General features: G+C 43.6%; 2 protein-coding genes across 2 annotated transcripts in view; both read left to right on the top strand.

The window, feature by feature from the left end:
- The first annotated feature begins 5,295 nt into the window (after window positions 1–5,295).
- LOC133460231 (CUB and sushi domain-containing protein 1-like) lies at window positions 5,296–7,802 on the top strand. The gene is made up of 5 exons (XM_061740814.1): window positions 5,296–5,543; window positions 5,752–5,916; window positions 6,779–6,946; window positions 7,023–7,223; window positions 7,336–7,802. The coding sequence occupies exons 1-5, from the start codon at window positions 5,444–5,446 to the stop codon at window positions 7,347–7,349; spliced, it is 648 nt and encodes a 215-aa protein (XP_061596798.1). The 5' UTR covers window positions 5,296–5,443; the 3' UTR covers window positions 7,350–7,802.
- A 4,189-nt stretch (window positions 7,803–11,991) lies between these two features.
- The window catches only part of LOC133459562 (ATP-binding cassette sub-family G member 4-like), a 43,617-nt gene continuing 34,672 nt past the window's right edge, over window positions 11,992–20,936 (top strand). Inside the window, exons 1-2 of the mRNA XM_061739628.1 lie at window positions 11,992–12,882; window positions 17,999–18,236. Coding sequence (XP_061595612.1) covers window positions 18,008–18,236 — 229 coding nt within the window. The 5' untranslated portion in view covers window positions 11,992–12,882; window positions 17,999–18,007. The remainder of the gene's footprint in view (window positions 12,883–17,998; window positions 18,237–20,936) is intronic.

The raw sequence follows: 20,936 nt of genomic DNA on the forward strand, positions 1-20,936 counted from the left end.
GCGCCCAATGGAGCCCGGGCCGCAGGCCCCGCCGCCCCGCGAGATTTTTTTTTTTTTTTTTTTTGTGGCACCACTTGGTTCATATTAGGTACAAAGCATTGTATATGTTGTAATATGTTGTTCTGAGATTTTCACTCACAGTTAACATTAAAACAAAAATTGCAAGTGAATCTCCAAATGTATTTTGGGTAAAATTGTTCGTCATCAACAGCCGTCTATCAACCTCATACGTCATCATCGATCACTTGTCGACAGAGCGCAGTAATCCTACAGCCTAAACATGAGCAGGAGTTAGAAACACAAAAATGGAGTGATAAAACGCAATAAAACGATTTCAGATTGATCTGTGGTGATGAACTCCTACAAATGCATTGAATGTGTTTCTGAAATGTATTCGTTTTATTAGGTTATGTTTGTTGTGGTATGGTTTTTAAAGGACCCAAGTGCAGGGAGAGAGAGGGAGGCCAGAGGCAGGAGTTCTCAAAAACAAAAGGATTTAATCCAAAAAAGGCAAAACACAAGGCGCTGCAGAGCAGGATAAACAAAAACCAGGAACAGGGAAAACCGACGAGGAGACATGGAGGGAAGAACCAGTACGGACCGACAGGGAACCAAGGAATGACAAGACAAGATATACTGAGGGGATAACGAGACAAGACGAGACACAGGTGTGGACACAATCAGGGCAGATGGGACACAGGTGGGGCAAGACAGAACTGAAAGTTACAAGTGTCAAACCCTGACAGTACCCCCCCCTCAAGGGACAGATCCCAGATGTCCCCAGAGTCCTAACCCAGGGTGGGCGGAGGGGGCCTGGAGGAGGGCCCAGGCCACACACGGCCAAAGTTCCGGGGGCCGACCTCGGGACCGGGCAAACCAGCGAGACCGCTCGGGGGGGCGTCCCCGAGGCCTAGGCCTGGGTCTTGGCGGGGGGCGTGACGGGGATTCTTGGCGTGGCTCGGGGACTTGACAGGGCTCGGGAACCTGACGGGGCTCGGGAACCTGACGGGGCTCGGGAACCTGACGGGGCTCTGGGACCGCCTCAGGAACCGAGGGCTGCGGGACCGCCTCAGGAACCGAGGGCTGCGGGACCGCCTCAGGAACCGAGGGCTGCGGGACCGCCTCAGGAACCGAGGGCTGCGGGACCGCCTCAGGAACCGAGGGCTGCCGGACCGCCTCAGGAACCGAGGGCTGCGGGACCGCCTCAGGAACCGAGGGCTGCGGGACCGCCTCAGGAACCGAGGGCTGCGGGACCGCCTCAGGAACAGAGGGCTGCGGGACCGCCTCAGGAACAGAGGGCTGCGGGACCGCCTCAGGAACAGAGGGCTGCGGGACCGCCTCAGGCACAGAGGGCTGCGGGACCGCCTCAGGCACAGAGGGCTGCGGGACCGCCTCAGGATCCGGAGTCGGGGCTGACAGGAGGCGGGGAACCGGAACAGGGGCTGACAGGAGGCGGGGAACCGGAACAGGAGCAGACAGGATGCGGGGAACCGGAACAGGAGCAGACAGGATGCGGGGAACCGGAACAGGAGCAGACAGGATGCGGGGAACCGGAACAGGAGCAGACAGGATGCGGGGAACCGGAACAGGAGCAGACAGGATGCGGGGAACCGGAACGGGAGCAGACAGGATGCGGGGAACCGGCGTCGGGGGGCAGAGGATCCCCTGAGCTGCCCGAGTGGGGACCCGGGTCCGTGGCGCTGGCTGCGGGGGTACCCGGGTCCGAGGTGCCGGCTGCGGGGGTACCCGGGTCCGAGGTGCCGGCTGCGGGGGTACCCGGGTCCGAGGTGCCGGCTGCGGGGGTACCCGGGTCCGAGGTGCCGGCTGCGGGGGTACCCGGGTCCGGGGCGCTGGCCCCCCCTCAAGGGACAGATCCCAGATGTCCCCACAGTCCACATCCAGGGCGGGCTGGGGGGGAACACGGGTCCTCGGAGCTGGCTGAGGGGGGGCACGGGTCCTAGGAGCTGGCTGAGGGGGGGCACGGGTCCTCGGAGCTGGCTGAGGGGGGGCACGGGTCCTCGGAGCTGGCTGAGGGGGGGCACGGGTCCTCGGAGCTGGAGCAGGAACAGGGGTCGATGCGTCCAGGACCACCGCTAGAGCAGGAACAGGGAGCGATGCGTCCAGGACCACCGCTAGAGCAGGAACAGGGAGCGATGCATCCAGGACCACCGCTGGAGCAGGAACAGGGGGCGATGCGTCCAGGACCACCGCTGGAGCAGGAACAGGGGGCGATGCGTCCAGGACCACCGCTGGAGCAGGAACAGGGGGCGATTCGTCCAGGACCACCGCTGGAGCAGGAACAGGCTGGGGCTGGCGCTGGCGCCGTCGCTTCCCCTGGGGCTGAGAACCCCCGGGCCCGCCTCGAGCCAGGCGTGTTCCCCAGAAGGGGGGAACAGGCTGGAATGCGTCCAGGACCACCTCGGGAACAGGAAGAGGTGCGTCCAGGGCCCCCACCGGAACAGGCTGGGGCTGGCGCTGACGCCGTTGCTTCCCCTGGGGCTGAGAACCCCCGGGCCCGCCTCGAGCCTGGCAGGTTCCCAGAAAGGGGTCCCCATTTTTCTCTGCCTCTCGGCGGAAGAACTCAAAAAGAGTAATATACTCTCCCGCTGGGTCCATGTTGGTCGGTCCGTTCTGTTGTGGTATGGTTTTTAAAGGACCCAAGTGCAGGGAGAGAGAGGGAGGCCAGAGGCAGGAGTTCTCAAAAACAAAAGGATTTAATCCAAAAAAGGCAAAACACAAGGCGCTGCAGAGCAGGATAAACAAAAACCAGGAACAGGGAAAACCGACGAGGAGACATGGAGGGAAGAACCAGTACGGACCGACAGGGAACCAAGGAATGACAAGACAAGATATACTGAGGGGATAACGAGACAAGACGAGACACAGGTGTGGACACAATCAGGGCAGATGGGACACAGGTGGGGCAAGACAGAACTGAAAGTTACAAACACTGGGGGGAAGTGTCAAACCCTGACAATGTTTTTGTTGTTCTTGTGGTTTGTTGGACTTTGTCATGTCATTATATGAAGTGGGTTTCTGCTATCTGTGGTGCTGATAAATACAATCAAACGCTTTGGATTGTATGTCAAATAGCATGGCTGCAGGTGGCTGCTGGCTTGCCTATTTGTGGAAGGAATATGTAGTATTTGAGTTACATAAACTCCTTATTTATTTTCCTCCTAATTGTCCTTGTGGTCAAGAACCCCCAACACAAAAATGGTTTGGCCGCTGATCAAAATTTGACGTTATCGTTTAATTCAACCTTTAGAATGGTCAAAATGTCCGGTCAGCACAAGTCCGGTGCTCAGAAAAGAAGAGAAAAGAGAAGAAGAGAAGAAGAAAATAGAGGCCTTAGAGATTCTCTACACAAATATTTTAAAAAGGTGGTGATGGTGAAGCTGGAATTAATAAAGTCAGCGTAGAGCAAGGTAAGAAACAGGGCAGCCAACGTTTACCAACCTTGTAACTTAACCTAACTGGCTAGCTCTAATGTTAACGTCCATTAGCTTGTATAAAAACCTGAAGAGCAGAGGGAGAGGAGAGGAAGAGGAGAAGGAGAGATCCGGGCGCAGGGGGGCCCATCTTAGATTATTTTGTCCGGGGCTCAGGCCAGACTGTCAGCTGGCCTGGCGAAAGTGATAGGGGCGGACATTCAATGTCCCTGCATGTTACCCTGCTACAAGTAAACATAATTATTCTGAAAAATTGTATTATTATTTTAACAAATTTGAGAATTATCTTTCACAATCTCTAAAAGGCTATGTTTTGCTCTTACATCTGGTAATGCTTGTAAGCCCCGTTGTTGGGCATGTGTAGGCTATGTTAATGAGACAGGTATTTTTGGGGCCCGGTCATACACCCCGCCCCCCCGGCCCGGCTCTGATATGTTCTACTGCAAACAGGTGACACATTTGGGAAGGTTGGCATGATAAATGCGTACTTTTCAGTCCAGTCATCGTTAAATGATCTGTTTTCCACATCAACTTTTCATTTCATGGCCTTTGAGAGCCATTTTACCTGAGTTAAGAGGCCTTTTCCTATCACTTTTCAAGTGTTCTATAAATAAAGTTGACTTAATTGAGTTGAGGTAAAATATCTCTATCACTCCTGGTGGATGACTGTGGTGTAGGTGATAGGAGACTGACTCATAAAGGCTAAAAATGCCTTGAGTTTTGTAATGAAATGGAAAAAAATATATAAACAATAAACATCAAATAATACTGTTATGCCAAAATTTGATTTTTATTTAATTTTTATTTGAGGGTGACTGTCCGGTAAAATTCTGGCCATATAAAATTCTGACAAATATAGTTGGTGACCCCTGCACTGGTGAGTCCAGCACCAGGAAGGGCCTGCCAGCCTCACCCCCTCACTGTGTTCTGTCTCTGCGTTGTGGCTCCCCCTGTTGGCTGCAAATGCTGTAGCGCTGCAAAACTCACATGAGAATTTAACACAATACAGCTTTCATTTATCTAAAATGTATTGGCGGGTCTGAATGATTTTAATTGTAATACTATCTCTGTTTTTCAGTATAAGATCCAAAAACTGCACAGATATTAGTAGCTCTGGGTGACATTACTTTTGCATCTGTTCACTCTCGTTGGGAATCTTTTCAGTTATTTTGTGGTCAGTTTTTCTCCTTCACTTCTCACACAAAACAAGTTTGTAGAGCTGTCCTCCACCACCTTTGTAACATTGCAAGAATAAGGGGAATCTGCCAGTTTTGTTCCCAGGTGGTGTTTGGGACACAGACATCCTCTCTCTCCCCAGCATGTAGAATTGGTGATTTATTATTTTAATAACATGTTAATGACTGTCTTGTGGCTTGTGAATAACAAGAAGCGATACAAAAACTTGCATCAAACCCTCTGCTTTTGTCTTATGTGGGCATATATATAGATATTTTTTTCTTTTTTGCTGTTTAGATGGATAAATTAAACAACCTCAGGTCACCTTTGTGTGGAAGCTATGATGGCTGTTCCTTTTAAAATGTTTGACATTTCTTATGCAAGTAAAGAGGAAAAGATAGTTGTAATATACATTTCAATGTCTGAATAACAAAATTGTCACTACAATAAATGAAGTTTCTTCTTTACAAAACAAAGCAACTAAATACCGGTCTGAACAAATCCTGCAACTATTCAACATTCTCACAAGTCACCCTCTTTTTCCTATAATCCTTGGCAAAAATGCATCATGTGACTTAAATCATGACAACCCTTTCCCAAAGCCTTGAGTCCAGCCAGTGCATGAAGCAGTAAACAGCCTTAGCTGTGTGCAGAAGATTAGGCAGCCCACACAGCTTAGTTTCAGTGTTTCTTTATTCTGCAGCAGACGCAGTCCTTACGGAGCCGCTTCACGGCTTCAGGCTGCTGACTTTGTGTTGATGGTTTGTTCTCCAATGCATCTGCAGCTTTTTCATAGAGAGTAATGGCATCAGAAGATGAGCAACATGTTAAGTAGGCTGCTTCTTTTGCTGTTTGGGTCCTTACAGAGAGGGTTTTCTCAGATTCCAGAGTGGAACACAGAGCTGGAAGTTAGTGGTAAGACCTCCTCGCTCCCACAGAAGTTCATTTTCATTGCTGTCCTTGGTCTCTAAGTCAGGAGATCTGCTTCATGCGTTGTGAGAGCAGTTTATAGAGGGCCCCCCTCCAACACCAGCAGGATTTCTAATGAGGATTTCTAATCACATGGATGTTTGTCCAGTTCCAGTTGCAATATGAGGAAGCAAATACAAGTGTTTTCCTGCAGGTGAGACAGAATGGACTCCCCAGCCGGGCTTCGCAGACTACACTTACTGGTCAGGGACGGCTCCCATCTGTGTGGGAGGCTGCAAGGCACGCCACCGAGAGCTGAGGAGAGATCGCTGCGGAAACTCCAGCTGCTGCTGGTTCGGCTACAAGTCCCTGTGTAGAGGTGAGTTTAACATGACACGTTCATTTGCAATTTGCAATTTGCAATTTGCAATTTGCAATTTAAAAAGATACAAAGAAACATTCTATTCAAAATACAGATGCAAATAAACATGTAGATATGAACATTTATTAATATATGTAGATATATACAGGACTGTCTCAGAAAATTAGAATATTGTGATAAAGTCCTTTATTTTCTGTAATGCAAAAATGTCATACATTCTGGATTCATTACAAATCGACTGAAATATTTCAAGCCTTTTATTATTTTAATATTGCTGATCATGGCTTACAGTTTAAGAAAACTCAGATATCCTATCTCAAAAAATTAGAATATTCTAGGAATCTTAATCTTAAATTGTAAGCCATAATCAGCAATATTAAAATAATAAAAGGCTTGCAATATTTCAGTTGATTTGTAATGAATCCAGAATGTATGACATTTTTGTTTTTTTTAATTGCATTACAGAAAATAAAGAACTTTATCACAATATTCTAATTTTCTGAGACAGTCCTGTATACATATAATTGAGTATTATATCACTGTATAGAACAGTTATTAAAATAGGTATGGGTGTTTTATAAGTATGCCTATTGAAACTTGTCTTGTTATATGTAAGAATGTATGTAAGATTCAGGGGTAGGACTGGATAAGTGTTTAATTCATTGCTACACCGTTTCGAGCATGTTGGATCCGTGAGGTTTGCCCAAGTGCTGTGCTGTTTTTGCATGTTCGAAATAAAATCTTCAAAAAAAAATTGGGGCCCACTTACTGTATCTGCAGGGAGATCAGAGTCAGGGAGTCGTGTTAACAGACCTCAGGAATAAGCTTTATGATTGATTCTGTTTCTTCTGTGTGCCAGTGAACTGTGGGAGGCCTGACGTGGACTACAATGGAGTAGTGTATGGTAATGACTGGTGGGTGGGCTCCTTGGTGAGGTACGCCTGTCGCTCTGGCTTCAAGCTGGTGGGAAACCCCACCAGATCGTGCCAGCCCAGCGGCCTCTGGACCCCCAGACCCACATGCCTCAGTGAGTAAACACTGGCCACAATAGTTATATCCTGCATGACTCTTGCCAACCTTTCCCTGTTCCCCCGGGCCTTTAGGGATGTGCCAACGGGGAAGCGTTGAGATCAATGAGAGAGAACTGAACGGGACCTGTAACTCCACGTGTGCAGATAAAAGCTACTTCGGCCCACCCAAACTAGGCTGCAGTCAGATTGACAACTGTAAAAAGAAGGAGACGGGCTGGAAACGGTTCTTTGCTCAGTGCGTCCCTTGCATTTGTGACTGCGCTTTGTCATGCGGTGAGTAGCTTTCCCACCACACGCTCGGGCAGATTTGCATCAGCCTCATTCTTGCTTTGAACGTGAACCTGCTATCTGTGAAAATAGGCTCTTTACGGCTCTTTATTTTTAGTATCTGCAGGCTAACACAGAGGGAAAGGATGCTGATTTCACGGAGACTTCAAAGAGGAGATGCAGACTCTTCTGAGTGTTTAATCCAAGTGCTCAGATACATCAATCGACCAAAACCTGGATGTTTTAAGACTTCAATTTGCTCTCTCTGACACATGTGAAAGCATGTGCAAAAGTATACAGCCATGACAAGATGTGTATTTCTGAGTGTGATATCTGTTTGGGGTCAATTAGGATTGTAAACCTCACTCAAAATATGATATATGATGACAAGAAGGAGAAAAAGAAACAGATAATGACTTGAAATCACTTGAAAAGTGTTGGAGTGGTTGTGCAAGGTAACTATGTGGGATCAAATTAAAAAAACAATTCAGTCAAACTCAAGTCTGAGACCCCTTTTGAGACAACTTTTTCTCAACATAATTTCCTGTCACAATTTCTTTCCAACCACCAGTGTTTCACAGAATGTGTTTATGTCTGCTAAAAAAAACATGCATGTTTTTAAGAGAAAGGAAGAAAAAATGATAATGGAAAAAGAAACAGATTAACATGTCACTGCCCCTGCTCTCCGACCATCTGTTGAGGAAGGAGCTGAAACCTTAATCTCGTTACAAGGCGTAGATCTGCGGTCAGGAGTGAGAGTGTTTTAAACCTCATCAGCAAACGCTATTCATAGACGCTGTAGAAGTTCAACTTTAAAAGCATATTTGTGGGAAAACAACTGAAAATAGATTTGCTGTAAAGTCAGATATTTATTTTTATATGTTGTACACTTGTTGTATAAATGTTAGTTGATGAAATAAATAAAATGCACACAAAAAAAACAAGAAACTTGTTTTAGTCAAGAGAACAGTTTAATCAACTTCTAAGCTTTGTAAATGTAGCACTTAAGTGGCAAAAGTAAGATTTATATGCAAAAACCTGTGTTTCTTTATGATTTTTTTTTCATATATTTTATATTCTGCGAACCTGCTGAAGGAGTTTGGGATATTTGTTGCACAGCCTCACCATTCGCACGTTTTGTGTGCATTGATAGAAGCCGCCGCTAGGTGTCACTGTTGCTCATATTACTCAACAAGATCCTATTCCATGCATGCTTCATTTTGATGGACATTTTTGTTACTTCCAACGTCACAGTTTTGCAGACAGTGAACCATGATATTCACGAAGGATCAAGCTTGATTCTCCTCCACATCAGAAGAATCACTCATCATTTTGTGGGTCCATCTGCCGAACCTAAGGATAATGTGCTCATCTGCTTTCGGTGTGTAGCAGCCAATTCCTGTGAGCAGAGAGATGTAGAAGCAGATACCGATAATTTTTATAAATAATCACATTAAACAATTTACTGATGAAGTAAGTGAAAGCACAACCAATTCTCCTGCGCCATTACAGCGCATTATGCCTTCCTCAGACGTGTGGTGCGGAAACTCTGGGGAGGAAACTCACCCACATCCAGCCTGGCGTACTCTCCAGAGCGTTCAGACAGGATCTCCCAGAACGTCTGCTCATGCTCATCTCCAGCTACTCCATTCACACTCTCTAGAAACGGGCCAAAATCTGGGTCCTCCTTCACTGTGAACCTGGAAACACAGAGAGAGTCAGCCGTGTCTCTGGGGGAGTTTCTTTAAAAGCGAAAATGGGTCATTGTCAGCTTCAGAAATAAAATGAAATAAAGGATGACAGGAGATTGTGATTAACCCGTGGGTGGTCTCACTTGAAGTCCTGCTGTGTTTCCTGCAGTCTCCTCAGAGCTCCGAGCAGCACGCCTCCTTCCACCACGGAGCCGGAGTAGGACTCAGGGGTCATGTTGGACAGCTCACTCTCCACGGACAGTTTGATAGGTAGGGATGCTGGACCTGGACACAAAGTCAGATTGATGCATTGTATTAAATTCAATTTTATTTATATAGCGTCTAATACAACAAAAGTTGTCTCCAGACGCTTTCCAGAGACCCAGAAAATAAAACCCTGAGCAATTATTACATAAACAATGGCAGGTAAAAACTCCCCTAGTGGGCGAAAAACCTTAAGCCAAACAGTGGCAAGAAAAACTCCCCTTTAGGAGGGAAGAAACCTTGAGCAGGACCAGGCTCATATGGGGGGACCCTCCTGCCGAAGGCCAGACTGGGGGGTCGGGGACGTCAACAGCACAGCAGGCAGGTGGAAGCAGCAACGGGATGACCCGGGGTGGGGACCGCAGGCCAGCACGCAGCTCCCGAAGCTCCAGCCCAATCAGCAAGTCCCAGGTTGGGTTCAGGGTCGGGGAAAGGTTGAGAAGGGGCAGGGCCAGGGAGAGGAGTCTTGACGGACAAATCTCTCCCCCGCCTGACCGGGCCGTTACTCTGCCCCCCTCACTCCCACGCTGCAGGTTCCGGTGTTGTGCATTCAGAGATGCTCTTCGCCACCAGCAGTAGTATGATCGCCTACACAGAAAGAAAATACATTAACATAAATGTACCTTTGTCTGTGAGAGCTCCTTGTATCAGCCACAGCATAAAGATCCCCGGGAGAAGAGGAATTGGTCTGAGCGCCATCCTGTCAGATGTTTTCCCTCAGTTGTGTCCCTGAGGACACATCACCTCTGTACTTATAGAAGGCTGAGACCACATTTGAAAACAAACTCCACCTCTAACCACTCCTAAAGTCACAATGGAACTTTACAAAGACATATTTATTGAGTTTAATTGGTCACACTGTCAAACTGCGACTAAAACAAAGGTGTGCTTAAGGTGTGCATTCTCAAAATGGTTCTGAATAGAGAAACTGTTAATGATCAACTAATGATCAATGACCTGCTGTCTAATGGATAACGTTTCCCTCAAATGGCAACAATGAAAATAATAGATATTTCTAGATCATTTGTCTATGTGCAAACTTATGAAGTAAAGTAACCAAGATTTGTAGCATGTGGAATAACAGCAGTGTATCATTTGTTCTTTGAAGTGGCCTTTCAACAGATTCACTGGAAGACTATAAAAAAACAACAAAAAAACATGCAGCTAGCAACACACTGTAACCACTGGCGGTTCTAGGATTTTTCTGAAACAGGGGCCATTATGGGGCCAAATGTAACCTTCAGGGGCCAACAGTATTACCACCATTTTCATCCAGAAATAGCGCTGCTTGACTGAGCGATTCCCTGCGTCTTTCTTTTCATGCTCTCTGTCTCAATACCCGACAAACACGACAGCGTACGATTAACATAGAATATGAATCTCTTAATCTATGAAAAATCAGGTCAAAGTGCAATCCTACCAACCAAATTACAACTTAATTGTTATGGATTTCTTTCTTTGAACCCAAGCGCACAACACCAGAGAGGGTTAAACTTAGCCAAAAACATGGCGTACTTTAATTGTAAATTAAAAAAAAAACTCCCACAGGGAATCCACAGAGAGATGTACAAAAAAAACCTCCTTACTCAAAAAGGAACACAAACCCTCCTCACGGGGAACTAGAAAATCACCAGGCACACAGCAACAGACAAACAAGCAGAGGTGTATAATCCAGGTGCCATAAAGTAAAAATCCAGTCCAGCAGTTGTTCCAACCATCACTAAACCAGCTCCTCTGCAGGTAGATGGTATGTTGTTAGTGAAAACCCCTGTTCTAAATGTACAGGCTGATCCAGAAACATGGCAGCGTTTTTACTTTATGGCACCTGGATTATACACCTCGTGAATGTGCTTTAATGTTTTTTTTTTTACAAAATCAAAAATAGTTTTGAATTAATCTTAAATTAAGACCAATTTTGAAATGGGGTCAGTCTCAAAGCACCATTAGTCAAATAATTGTATTTACATTAAGCTGATATTTGCTCATTAAAACATATCCCTGTGGATCAGCCAGTACATTTAAAACAGGTGTTTTCACTAACAACCATCTACCTGCAGAGGAGCTGGTTTAGTGACCGGTTGGAACAACTGCTGGACAGGATTTTTACTTTATGGCACCTGGGTTATACACCCCTGCAAACAAGGGTTACAGTCTGTATCGCTGTTGAAGCCTGGAGTCTAAATCAGTGACCTTAATTCACATTTACACGGTAACTGTCTGTATGGAGAACGGGCTGGTGCATCCGCGGCAGTTTGAGGGTGAATCACTCGCAGAGATGGGTTGCTGTGCTGAAAGTGCTCATGGGGGCGACTTGAGAGCTCATTTTAAATTAGTCTGATTAAGAAGCAGGTGCAATTGGCTAAAAATGGTTTTGATTTGCTCTCGGGGGTGATGTAAGGCGTGTGGAGTCCGAAGTGAACGCGAGTAACCCCGGCCGTTCTACCGAAAATAACCCGGGCACTGCAGCATCAGCAGCCGCAGCTGCGCAGGTGCGGCCTTTAAAGAGCCATTCCCTTGGAACAGCATCCACCAAGACACTCTCATACACCAAATATACTGGGAGCAATCCACCGAGACACTCTCACTACACCAAATATACTGGGAGCAATGGGATATATACGTTATAGTTTCATTCGGATTTCCTTGATTTAGTACAATTTCCTTTATGGGCACATAACAAGCCAAAAATCACCCTATAGGACAGAAGATGAACTATTTAAAACGTTTACTTTGCATTTTGCATTTTAATAAAAACAAAGTGTTATGGCAAATATGATCAAGCTTCATCAGCTGTGAAAAAATTGCAGATTTGATCTTAAAATCCCAGTTTGGGATATGTAGTATGCGCTCTGTAACGACACTATCTTTACATAATGTATATTAGATTTTATTTTTCCTCATTCATCCTCAAATGCGAGGTATGGATGAAGCTGCAATGATCCAAACTAAAAGCAAACCGAGCATCTTCCCCAGCAACGCCCTGAACGCCAGACCAGCGTGCGCACCAGCCGGTCACAGAGGATGACGGCGGCTGCTCGGTGGAGCTGCAGATCGTGCTGCTGAGGAACCTGCTGCACCCCCCACTACTACCCCCGGCTCATTTACCCCGGCCAGGACAGGAGCTGCTGAGCTGCTGAGGCTGCCGAGGAACCTGCTGCACCCCCCACTACCCCCGGCTCATTTACCCCCGGACAGGACAGAGGATGCTGAGCTGCTGAGGCTGCCAGTGCCGAGGCGCCTGCAGCATCAGCACCATTCCCGCCTGCATCCAGATGCCTCCGCGCCGCCTGACTGGGCTGTGCGTGCTCGACACGGAGGGATAAGGAAGAAACGGAGTCTTGTTGGAACCCATGACAGCCAGCCCGCCCCCTGCCCTGACGATTCCCCGGGACGCAGTGAGAGTCTGAGGCCGCCGGACACGGGCTTCATGCGAGGGGCCGCTGATGCGCGGATGCGGGATGAGGATGCGCCGCGCCCCGACACAGATTTATGACAACCACCACCGATCCGGATTTTTGCTGGACTGTGGCGCACCGTGAGCATTTGATTCTTTTTTTGTGTGGGCTCTTTTTCTTCCCTTTATATCTGGGAGTGTATGAGGGACCTAATGTTGAAGGATCGGGCGGTTTGGTTTGAAAGGATCAACTGAGTGCCGGGAAGGACCAGGGCGGAGCTGCTCACCTGGTGATTTCATCACACAATAATAATAAGTATGTTCACATTTGCGTGCGTGCGTGCGTGCATGTGCAATGCAACACAGTGAAGAACCAGTTTTGGAAAGCCACTCCAAACATAGCCCTATGACTCACTGGTCATAAAAAGCCACTTTTGCATAATTATCTTTTATCCCTGGAGTGTATAATGTGTTTAACTCCGAAATATCAGTGCTACACTTGTTTTTTCCCCCCAATTTGTTTGTCATCAGGTTTCTGGTAACAGGTGCTTTTATGGACAAAAACATTTCTGGTTGCCCCAACTTTCCGGTGGTACCTTTTGGTTGCGGGGATGTTGCCTCAAAGTTCGATTTTGATTTAATTTGATTGACGTGGAAAGTTTTTGTGATGAAATAGGATATCAGCCTCTGGGTACTTTAACGCTCCCTGCTCTCCATCCCTCATCAGTGACAGGTCACAGAGCGCAGCATCACCTCGTAGGATACTGCAAAGCTTCACAGTTCCATCTGATGAGCGTATTTCATCCTCTTAGGAGACTTTTACTATGGCTGCGCGCTCACGTGTCCATGCAGGCCACGTGAGCGCCTTCCTCTGACTGAGAGGCCTTTGAAGCCTGCCAGTGTTTTACAGGGATTAAAAGAAAGGCTGGTAATGGAAATTCACTAATGGCAGGGAGATCAATAAAAGCCATGGTCAGTTTTCATCACAAGTCTTCTTCACGTGAAGATATTTCATTACACACAGGCTACCGTGGGTTATCGATAGCCGGGCGATACTACAAGACTGCAGGGCGTTGTGTGACAGTGTTTGTAGTGGGAACGTGAGCAGTTTTCATTCGTAAAGTTGTTAGTATGGCATTATTCTAAAGTTTCCTTCTCTACTTAATGTCCAGTGATGGAAGTGCGGGCTCTGTGAGGATGTGCTGATTGGTAATTGTGCAAACCTCAGACATATATAATCAATTTCTCAATTATTTATTAGATAATTGTACAGAATCAAGTTTTTTTCTATCAACACCATGAGACTGAAAAGAATACTGTTCCTGTCTATCTAGGTATTTCATTCCTTTATTTGCTGATGGACCCTTCATTGTAAAATGCCAATGGTCTGAGCTCCCACCGCTTTAGGGGTTTGGATCAGAGCCATTCGGGAGGATCTTTGACTTTGATTTGCTGGACCTAACATTTGAGTTGACTGCCATGTGAAATGTATCATTTTTGCTTTTTGTATTCAAAAAAGCAGTTTCCTTTCCTCTCAATTCCACAGATACAGTATATATTGTCCTAAATAAGTCTAGTGGGAAAAGAAATTGAGAAAAGTGTGTTGTAGCCTATAAAAGCTTACCTTTGGAACAGAACAACCTCTTCTTTTGAACCACTGACCACATTAATCTGGAGGCTGAGGTTCGTGCTGATATGTTGACTTAAGAAGTGTGAGTCATCAAGCAAATGTTGCAAGGCACAAGTTCAGTGCTTAGTGATTAATGAACAAAAATGACTTTCTTTAATCCTTCTGTAGAGTTATAACACTTTCATTTGTTCAAATCCATTCATAGCGTAACTATGAAAGTATTTTGAATAGAAGAGCATGTAGTTTATTTGTGCAGAAACCTTAAAATCAAGGATATTACGCTGACAACTAGAATACCTGAACTGAAGAAGGCCACTTGAGTCACTTTTAAAAGACTAATTTAAATCATGCTCACAGTTCCTTTTAAATAGCCTAGATCTTTTGTTGTTACTACAACTATTGAAGATAAACGTGTGGTGTCATTTTGTCTGTTTTTATTTTACATCTGAAACAGCTTCCCGAGGTCTGAATGAAATGCTTGTGACGTGTTTCGGTCAAAGTACAACATACAAAACTAAAACCCTCCTGTTAACGTTTCACGCTGAAGCTAATGTGGAAATAAGAAAGCTGTAGCTCCTCAACTGACCACAAGGAGCAGGCTTCAAAAGTGAGTCAAGTTCCATTATAAATATCTTAAAATGTACAGCTTTGCAACAGAAATGAGCAGATTTACAGGGTGATGAAAGAAAAATGGAAAAGAACAAATAAAGGTTTTTGTTATCTAGATAGATTTCACATCAATGACAACTGTATGGCAGGTGAATCAGTTATTTATTTAGGTTGTAGTACATCAGGTAAAATTACAGGACTGTCTCAGAAAATTAGAATATTGTGATGAAGTTCTTTATTTTCTGTAATGCAATAAAAAAAACAAAAATGTCATACATTCTGGATTCATTACAAATCAACTGAAATATTGCAAGCCTTTTATTATTTTAATATTGCTGATTATGGTTTACAGTTTAAGATTAAGATTCCCAGAATATTCAAATTTTTTTAGATAGGATATTTGAGTTTTCTTAAGCTGTAAACCATGATCAGCAATATTAAAATAATAAAAGGCTTGCAATATTTAAGTTGATTTGAAATGAATCCAGAATGTATGACATTTCTGTTTTTGTAATTGCATTACAGAAAATCACAATATTCTAATTTTCTGAGACAGTCTATATAAACCAATGAATTCATATTTAATAAGGGGTGTGGTGTTTTGATTGGTGGTCAGAACAGCCAATGGCTAGCTGTCATCATTTTTGATTATTTGCTCTTAGCACGGCCCTAACCTCTAAGCTGTGAATGCAGTGGTCATTTCCGATGTTGCCAACAAAATGACATTTTTAAACGAGAGAAACCCTTGGCGGCAGCTCTGCAGCTCCTCTGGCCTGGCTCGGCTTTAAGTAATCCTCCAGCGGGCTGATTGACCGCCTGCTTTCAGTTTTGGTGGTACTTGTTTCAAATGTCATTTTGGTATCGACACTTGCAATGAAGTGGTTTGGAAGGACTTGATCAGACTGATTGTGAAGTCATATTAATTAGCATCATAGGTTTCGTAGAGATTCAGAGATAGGAATGAGGTGGCTCTCATTCCACCCACCTGCAACATGGCATTATGCAATACAGCCAGCGAGAGGCTTCACAAGCTCTTCAGAAAATCCATTGATGATGTCATGGCAGTTTGTCTAGTTCTTCTTATACGTCCATTGTATTTACTGATCTCTTCACCGCAGCCCGTTTTGAGGCAGACACTCAATTTTGACTCCACTTCTTTTCTCCAAGGGTTGTAGGCTATGTGTTTTGAAATAGATATTACAAGTACACTACCCATTTCTGAGGTACAGCAAATGCAGCAAATTTGAGGTTTTGTGTAGATAAAGATAAGGATGATGAATGTTTGGACTAATGTGTGATGTCAAAGTATCTTTCATGTCCGGACAACTCCCAGAGAGACATCTTTTCAGACTTAAGCTGCTTAAACAAAGTGGCAGGATTATCATACAGTGGACCTTTTTGATTTGGGAATCACTTGAAAAAATTAAATATACAGTATACCTTCAAGCAATTTTTTCTAATTTTCTTCACAATATGTCATCTTTAACTAGTCATTCACCAAAACTATGTTAATATCGTTCAGCCATGAAGATGTCCTGACTGTATGCTGATACAGCTGACAAAACATGCTGTTTCAGTCTCACATTATTGAAAACTTGATGGACTATCAAGCACTTGATGGCTCACTCCTCAGACTGGAAATACATGTGAATCAGCAGTACCGGACTGTGTGTGTGCTGCAGGACTGAAACCAGATCCCAGATCTTCATGCTCTCAATCTCCTTCACTTTAAGCAGCCAGTCCATGGATGTAACGCTAATCAAATCATATCCAGCACCTACTTTTAAGATGATGTCTGCAGTTTGACTAAAACCCTTCCTGGAACACACTTTTGGTGTGCAATTATTGCTTGAGAAAATGGTTTCCAGTGGAGGCCCATTTTTCGTGACGCTATGCAATATTATTCAAAATAATCAATGCTAATCTATGAAATTCCTTGTGTCTGTCGTTAAGCTGATTTCTGGCTGTATTTATTGTACTCAACGTATGAACCAGCTCTGCCAGCCACACGTGTGTTTTTGTTTTTCCTCACAAATGAATTAAGGGTATAACTTGTACATTCTGTAGAAGGTGATTCATTTTTCAGATGAATATTGATTAGCATCTGAGATCCCTAATTTATAAAATGGGAAGACTTTGAGGAGGGGTTGAACTGTTTTCCTTCAGACCATGGACTGACACATCTCTTCATTTATTTATTTATTTAGCACAATTTATTTTTTTTAAACAGTGCATGGAAGGAACAAAGCCCGAAGGGCTTGTACAGAGTTCCACTCCCATCAACAACTGTGATGAAATAACAAAGATAATGTACAATAAATTAAAAAAATTATAAATATAAACGTAAAAGAGAACATGAATACAAGGTCTGGATTACAGCGACACATTCAAGTTATTCCAGAGTTTTGGATCTAAATGTAATATTAAATTGATGACCAGATGTTCGACAGAAGGGTAAATGAAGAAGCCACTGTGTCTAGTTGGATATGGATTAAAATCAGATGAAAAAGTAAAAAACTGCTGGAAAGTGACAGGAAGATCTTGTTTTGTATTGATAAACTTATGCACAAACAAGCATGAGGGAAAAGCATTAAGTTTATGAATGGATAATAGTGAATATTTCATAAAAAGAGGTGCAGATGGTTGGTGTCAGACTCGTTCTTAAGAATCCTTTTTGGATTATCAGTAATTTGTTGAGAAAAGTTGGATAAATTGCAGACCAGACAATATTGCAGTAATTCATATGTGGAAATAGTAAACTATAATACAGTCCAGTGAGCAGAGGGATGGATCAAGGGACAAACCTTTTTCAGTATGCCAAGCATTTTCATTGATCTTTTGCAAACTTGAATAATATGATTATTCCAATTTAGACTTTCATCCAAAACAACACCCAGAAATTTTGTGTGTGATACTTGAAGGATTTCAGTTCCGTTATTGAATATTTTATCTTCTTCTTTTGCACAAGGTTTATTTTTGTTGCAGAAGATCATAAAGTTAGATTTATTTACATTTAGAGTTAGCTTATTGATCTGGGACCAATTAGAAATAGTTGATAATTCATGATTTACACATGTGATGAGAGACTGGAAGTCATCATGGACAGCTACAGGACTGGTGTCATCAGCAAATAATAGTGGGAGAAGGTTATTACAAGACATATGTTATTAATGTTCTCTCTTCTCCTCTGCAGCCTGTGATCATGGCTGAGAGAACGCTGGAGCAGGGCTCGGTCAGCATCCCCATGGAGGAGACCAAGCTCCCTGGAGGAGCCCCCCAGGAGGCGCCGCTGCTCACCCACCTGAAGAAAGTGGAGAACCACATCACAGAGGCTCAGCGCTTCTCCCACCTCCCACGCCGCTCCACCGTGGACCTGGAGTTCAAAGAGCTCTCGTACACCATCCGGGAGGGTCATTGGTGGAGGAGAAGAGGTACTGCAAGCTCAGGTCACGGTGGGGGATGCAAACAACATCAATTCAATTCAATTCAATTCAATTTTATTTATATAGCGTCTAATACAACAAAAGTTGTCTCTAGACGCTTTCCAGAGACCTGAACATAAACCCCCGAGCAGTTATTACATAAACAATGGTGGGTAAAAACTCCCCTAGTGGGAGAAAAACCTTAAGCCAAACAGTGGCAAGGAAAAACTCCCCTTTAGGAGGGAAAAAACCTTGAGCAGGACCTGGATCATATGGGGGGACCCTCCTGCCGAGGGCCAGACTGGGGGGTCAGGGACGGCAACAGCACAGCAGGCAGGTGGAAGCAGCAACGGGATGACCGGGGGTGGGGACCGCAGGCCAGCACGCAGCTCCCGAAGCTCCGGCCCAATCAGCAAGCCCCAGGTTGGGTTCAGGGTCGGGGAAAGGTTGAGAAGGGGCAGGGCCAGGGAGAGGAGTCTTGACGGACAAATCTCTCCCCCGCCTGACCGGGCCGTTACCCTGCACCTCTCACTCCCACGCTGCAGGTTCCGGTGTTGTGCATTCAGAGATGCTCCTTGCCACTGGCAGAGGATGCTGCAACATGGACAAAAGGGAAAAAAGAGGAGAAAAGGGGGGGCCAGCACAAGAAACTACAGGAGCGACTCTAACACACTAGAGTTTACACTACCTAAAGATTTACCAACACCAGCTAGAGGTTTACTAAACACTAACTAACACTAACACAACTATAAACACTAACACATCGGTGATTAGGGCTTGAGCATCCATTCAAATGTCAAGAATCAATTCGATTCCGATTCTTAAGATTCAGAATTGATTATCAGGATTTGATTCGATCCGATTCGATTCTGATATTGATTTGGTTAGTGTTATTAAAACTGTTGTTTGAGCTGTTGCATGAATTATATGACTGTAGTTCTGCAAAATATTGATACTAGTATTATATTGAGATTCAACAGCAAGTATTGGCAGCTAATGATGCTGTAAGGACCAATCACCTCCCAGAATGCTGATAGAACTGCTTTCAGAAACATCATGAGGCAGAATTACCAAACAGATCCAGGGAGGAAACAGAGACGGATGAAATCGGTTTTAGTTTTTCCCACATTCCTTTTTAATTTTTCCATTTTCTGTTTTTTTGGGGTTTTTAACTTTTGAGAATTTGGTTTTTAGCATTTTATGCAAATGTACCCCAAGAAAGTATATAAAGCCATGAAATATAGACAATTTATGCAATTATAACTGAAAACATTAATGTTTTCATACTTTTAAACATATTTAAAGGCAAAAACCTGGCAGTAGTTATTCTCGTGTCCGACAAAACATTCGGGCATAAACAAAAAAATACCAAAAGTTATTTGTATGAAATAAATAACTCAAATATGCCTTTCAATATCCATTTAAAGTGCAAAAAAAGAGAGAAATCGCAACAGCTCAACAGCGCATGTATGAATTAAATGACGTGACTACTGGGATTAAAGTCCACAGAGTGAAAATGTAATAATGAAAAAAAAACGATCTTTAGACATACAAATCGATTTTTAGGAATTAATATGAGAATCGATTTAGAATTGGAAAATAATTTTTTTTCAACACAGTTTTTACATTTTAAGGGAGCCTTCATGACATTTAAGAAATGCATGGTCCTCAGTGCCGTTTTCATTGCTTCAGCCCGTTGTTCTGACACACGTAGCACAGCCCAGTATTTCCCACTTCCACAGGGATGCTGGAGCGGCCAGTGGCCAGTAGCCAGTGGGCCTGCAAGCTTTGCCGCACTCAGCAGAGTTTAGACATGGTAAATAATTTACACTAGCAGGTTGGCACACTGCCTGCATTTCTTCTCCTTGTGTTGTGCGCTAATAGCTGTGAGTCCAGTCAGCAATTGATCCGTTCATGACATATGGTCAGTGTATAAACTAACCACCTTTAATGATCAAATTTCAGACTTTAGTCGTCTCCGCTTGTCAAATAGACTGCCCTTTAATTTGATTTGATTTTAAAAAAAGAGTACAAAAAAGTAAAAACAGAATACAAATATACATATATATATATATATATATATATATATATATATATATATATATATATATATATATATATATATATATATATATATATATACTGTATATATATATACACACACACATATATTATTTATATATGTACAGCACTTGGGGAGACCTCACGGATCCACCAACATGCTTGAAACGGAGTAGGATTGAAGTAAACACTTATCCAGTCCTACCCCTGAATCTTACATACATTCTTACATGTAACAAGACGAGTTTCAATAAGCTTACTTATAAAAAAAATACCTACTTTAATAACTGTTCTATACAGTGATATAATACTCAATTATATGTATATATAAATATAGTCAAAATCAAACAAATCAAGGCAAACAAAAGAAAATAAAACAAACGCCCAGCATTTAGTTGTGCTACTATGTATGTATGACCTAATAGAAGTAATTATAATGTAATTAGAATTACATTATCATTACTTTACTATAATACTACAATATAATAGAGAACAATAGACACCAATGGTATAACAATATACTTGAATAACTATATAAGAGTAGATATGCTATATATACTGGTTCATATATTTACCTCCAATTATATACATAACAATTACTAATAATCTATATATCGACATATCTACATATAACTATAAATCAGTATA

This window comes from Cololabis saira, chromosome 14 (genome assembly GCF_033807715.1).
Source record: "Cololabis saira isolate AMF1-May2022 chromosome 14, fColSai1.1, whole genome shotgun sequence".
In the NCBI taxonomy this organism is placed as follows: domain Eukaryota; kingdom Metazoa; phylum Chordata; class Actinopteri; order Beloniformes; family Belonidae; genus Cololabis; species Cololabis saira.